Source organism: Otolemur garnettii, unplaced genomic scaffold (genome assembly GCF_000181295.1).
Source record: "Otolemur garnettii isolate 467f Iridium unplaced genomic scaffold, OtoGar3 scaffold00147, whole genome shotgun sequence".
Lineage (NCBI taxonomy): Eukaryota > Metazoa > Chordata > Mammalia > Primates > Galagidae > Otolemur > Otolemur garnettii.
Window position 1 is genome coordinate 1,329,224 of NW_003852542.1, and position 4,735 is coordinate 1,333,958.

Below are 4,735 nucleotides of genomic sequence, written 5' to 3' on the forward strand. Positions count from 1 at the left end.
ATCTTTGATAAACCAAACAAGAACATATACTAGGGAAAAGAATCCCTATTCAATAAATAGTGTTGGGAGAACTGGATAACCACATGTAAAAGACTAAACCTAGACCCACTTAGAAAAGAGACGGTGATCTCTCATCACTTACAAAAATTGATTCAAATGTAAAAAGATTTAAATCTAAAGGATGAAACAATAAAAATCCTCAAAGGAAGTGTGGTAAAAACACTTGAAGTGGGCGGCACCTGTGGCCCCATATACCGAGGGTGGCAGGTTCAAGCCCAGCCCTGGCCAGCTACAAGAGCAATGACAACAGCAACAACAACAACAACAAAAAAGCTGGCATTGTGGCAGGCACCTGTAGTCCCAGCTACTCGGGAGGCTGAGCCAAGAGAATCACTTGAGCCCAAGAGTTGGAGGTTGCTGTTAGCTTTGACACTACCACACTCTACCGAGGGCAACATAGTGAGACTCTGTCTCAAAAAAAAAAAAAAAAAGTAATAAAGTATATAATTTGATACATTTGGAAAGATGTATATGTTCATGAAATGATCACCATAATCAAGATTATAAACATACTTGACACCCCACACCCAAGAGTTTGAGGTTGCTGTGAGCTATAAAGCCATGATACTCTACCAAGGGTGACAGAGTAAAACTCTGTCTCAAATAAATAAATAAAATGTCAGGCAGCACCTGTGGCTCAAAGGAGTAAGGCACCAGCCCCGTATGCCAGAGGTGGCGGGTTCAAACCCAGCCCTAGCCAAAAACTGCAAAAAAAAAAACCCCAAAAATTAAATAAATAAAATGTCAGTTAAAATATTTTGCCCACATTAAAGCAAGTATTTGTTATCTTACTTGTTATTAATGTTCTGGTCAGAATTTTCATACTATTTAAGTAGAATAGGAGCTTAGTTTTCTAACTCATCAAATTAGGCTTTATTTAGATTTTTAAATCTCAAATTTCTAGGAAAAAATAGCTGATCATTACTAAAGTGCCATGTCAGGCTTTTTTGTTTCTGTTAAAGGGAAGAAATGTTCATTTGTACATGGGAATATGCTGCCTCCTAATTTTTGGAGCTAAAATATATCACCAAAAATATCTAGGGCATTATTACCTCATAGTAAGTACATTGTCTGTTGTATTTGTACTTATGCAGGATTTGACATGGGAGAAAGAAAGAGAACTAGGGACAGTGCTTCCCATTCCCTCCCAAAAGAATCAAACAAGAAAACAAAAACTGTAGTCTATCTACTTTTAAATTTTTCTGAAACTTTTCTCTACATCAGTTCTATCCCCTTTTGACATTTACCTCTATTTCTTCCCTTAACTCTCTGACCAGTACTTCAAGAGAGAACAAACCAGAAGGCATTCTAGAATGTTTTTTTCACCAATCAGAAGTAATGGAATGAAATCTAAGCCCTATACAGAAGATAGAAACACTGTTCCCTCATCTTCCCTTAAGTAGTTTTCATCTTATAGCTGAATTTCTAATTTCTATCATCCCCCTAGTTATTTTACAAACATCCTTTTATTATTAAGCCAAATAGTATTCTAGTCAGGTGAGTATATATGTTTTATTTTATTTTGTTTGAGTAAACTAAAAATTTTAAAAATCCAATTCTCGGCTGGGTGTAGTGGCTCACACCTGTAATCTCAACACTCTGGGAGGCTGAGCCAGATGGATAGCTTGAGCTCACAGGTTCAAGACCAACCTGAGCAAGAGTGAGACCCCATAGCCAGGCATCGTGGTGGGCGCCTATAGTCCCAGCTACTTGGGAGGCTGAGGCAAGAGAATCGCTTGAGCCCAAAAGTTTGAGGTTGCTGTGAGCTAGAACAGTACAGCACTCTACTGAGGGTGACAAAGTGATAATCTGTCTCAAAAAAAAATAAATAAATAAATTCTCTATGGTTCTATCACTTCTCTTAGAAAACAATATTCAGGCCAGGCATGGTGGCTCACGTATGTAATCCTAGCACTCTAGAAGGCTGAGGCAGATGGATTGCCTGAGCTCATGGGTTCAAGGCCAACCTGAATAAGAGTGAGACCTTGTGTCTAAAATAATAGCTGGAGCTTGGCACTTGTCACTCAAGCGGCTAAGGCATCAGCCACATACACCAGAGCTGGTGGGTTCCGATACAGCCTGGGCCCGCCAAACAACGACAACTACAACCAAAAAATAGCTGGACATTGTGGCAAGCACCTATAATTCCAGCTACTTGGGAGGCTGAGGCAAGAGAATAGCTTGGGCCCAGGAGTTGGAAATTGCTGTGAGCTGTGATGCCAAGGCACTCTACCCAGGGCAACAGCTTGAGGTTCTGTCTCTAAATAAATAAATAAAATAATAGCCGGGTGTTGTGGCAGGCACCTCTAGTCCCAGCTATTCAAGAGAATTGCTTAAGCCCAAGAGTTTGAGGTTGCTGTGAGCTGTGACGCTACAGCACTCTACTGACGGTGACAAAGTGAGACTCTTTCTCAAAAAAAAAAAAAGAGAACGATAATCAGTAAACTGATTAATTAGACCTTTATTTATTTTTGGAAACAGTCTCACTCCATCACCATGGGTAGAGTGCTGTGGTGTCATCATAGCTCACAACAACCTCAAACTCTTGGGCTCAAGTGGTCCTCCTGCCTCAGCCTCCCAAGTAGCTTGGACTACAGGCACCCCCACCACACACACACTCCTGGCTAATTTTTCTAGTTTAAGTAGCAATGGGGTCTCACTCTTGCATAGGCTGGTCTCAAACTCCTGAACTCAAGCAATCCACCCATCTTGGCCTCTCCGAGTGCTAGGATTACAGGGATGAGCCACCGTGCCCAGCCTTGATTAATCAGAACTTTAGGAGTTAATTTGGACATTCAGATCAGGCCACCTAATATAGATGTGTGGTTCTTATCTGCATATCCCTCTAATAGGTCTTAAATATTCGAGTTCTACAACAGCATTCTGTAATGCCCTCTTCCTCCCATTTCTGAGAGTTACTTATAAGTGGCCTAAGAGGTATTAGCCATCCTGATGCATATTATATCAGTATATTTAGCTTTTATGCTGAAGAATGTTTTAATTCATTTGAGCTTCTTTGTTTTTTGAAGTTCTTTTCAAGAGCAAAGGAAATATTCAGAACAAAATAGTAAGAATTTCCTCACATTTTCTCTGCAGAGAATCCCTTTTTGTCAACCTAATGAAGCACTCAAAGAAGACATACGACTCTTTTCAAGATGAACTTGAAGATTATATTAAAGTACAGAAAGCCAGAGGCTTAGAGCCAAAAACTTGTTTCAGAAAGATGAGAGAGGACTATTTGGAAACCTATGGGTACAAAGAAGAGGTTGATTCCAGACCCATGTATAGAATGTTTGATCAAAGACTCCCATCTGAAACCATCCAGACCTACCCAAGATCATGCAATATTTCACAAACAGTGGAAAATCGGTTACCTCAGTGGTTACCAGCTCGTGATAGCAGGCTGAGACTAGACTCTCTGAGCTATTATCAATTCACCAGGGACTGTTTCTCAGAAAAACCAGTACCCCTGAACTTTAGTCAGCAGGAATATAATCGTGGCTCATACAGTGTAGAATCTGGAGTTCACAAGTACCTCTCCTCAGATAACAGTACCAGTACTCATCAAGCCAGTCACAAACAGATACATCAGAAAAGGAAAAGGTACCCAGAGGAAGGCAGAGAAAAATCAAAGGAGGAACAGCCCAAGCATAAGAGGAAAAGAAGTTTTGAGGAAATTGATTTAGATAAACACAAGAGCATTGAAAGAAAGAAAACAGAGGTGGAAACAGAAACTGTACAGGTCAGTACAGAAAAGCTTAAAAATCGAAAGGAGAAAAAAAGCCGAGATGTAGCCTCCAAGAAAGAGGAACGTAAGCATAGAAAAGAGAAAAAGGAACAATGCAAAGAAAGGACAGAGGAGGAAATGCTTTGGGACCAGTCTATCCTTGGATTTTGAAGCTTTTTACTTGGTTTTCCCAAAGCTAAATGGAAAAAACTAGTTCAGGAACTTGGTTTTATGATGTTCACGTTTATATCACTTTTCTTATGTGAACAGGTACTTTAACATATAACAAAAACTACATGAACAGAAAGTATTTAGTATGCTTACTCTCCAACACAGAAATTACTTTTCCTCATTTTCTAAAGCATTATTACACTTTTCTTACATATAACGTAATTTCCCTTAATGAGAGTGGTTCTGCTTTTATTCATCGAGTTGCTGTAATGGCAGATTTATTTTACCTTGAGAGGTTATTTATTTTAAATTGGAGGATTAATAGACTGAGGATCTATTTCTTGATTAGGTATGTTATAGTTTTTGAACTGGCTATTTTTATGTTCGTTGGTTTTCTCTATGAAGCAATTTATTTTTTTCCTTTGTTAGATCTCACTTGCAGTGTATTTTCTAGGTTGGAAAGTGGAAAATGAAACATATTGCAATAATAATAAGCTTAAGTTACATATAGTTTTAAAAGTTTCAAAGAATCTTGATACAAAATCAGTTTATATTCTGGAAATATTTATAATAAAGTGTTCTAATTTCTACATGTTGTTCGGTGTCAGTGATTTGTTCCTACTCAGCAATCATTTTCTCTTGGGAGGGAAAGCAATAACAGGGTAGTTTGTACTTGAGTCAAGAACTTAAAGTTGTAAAAATTCCTAATCTATTATACCTTGCTTATTCATAGTTGAAAACCTTTCTTTCTTTCTTTCTTTCTTCTTTTTTTTTTTT

At 38.4% G+C, this 4,735-nt stretch overlaps 1 protein-coding gene across 2 annotated transcripts in view; it reads left to right on the forward strand.

Moving 5' to 3' along the window:
• KRCC1 (lysine rich coiled-coil 1) overlaps positions 1-4,548 on the forward strand; it is a 27,420-nt gene extending 22,872 nt beyond the window's left edge. For both annotated transcript variants that reach the window (XM_003799187.3, XM_023518797.1), the window contains exon 4: positions 3,157-4,548. In XM_003799187.3, the coding sequence (XP_003799235.1) occupies positions 3,179-3,958 (780 nt within the window). In that variant the 5' untranslated portion in view covers positions 3,157-3,178 and the 3' untranslated portion in view covers positions 3,959-4,548. The remainder of the gene's footprint in view (positions 1-3,156) is intronic.
• Positions 4,549-4,735: the final 187 nt, after the last annotated feature.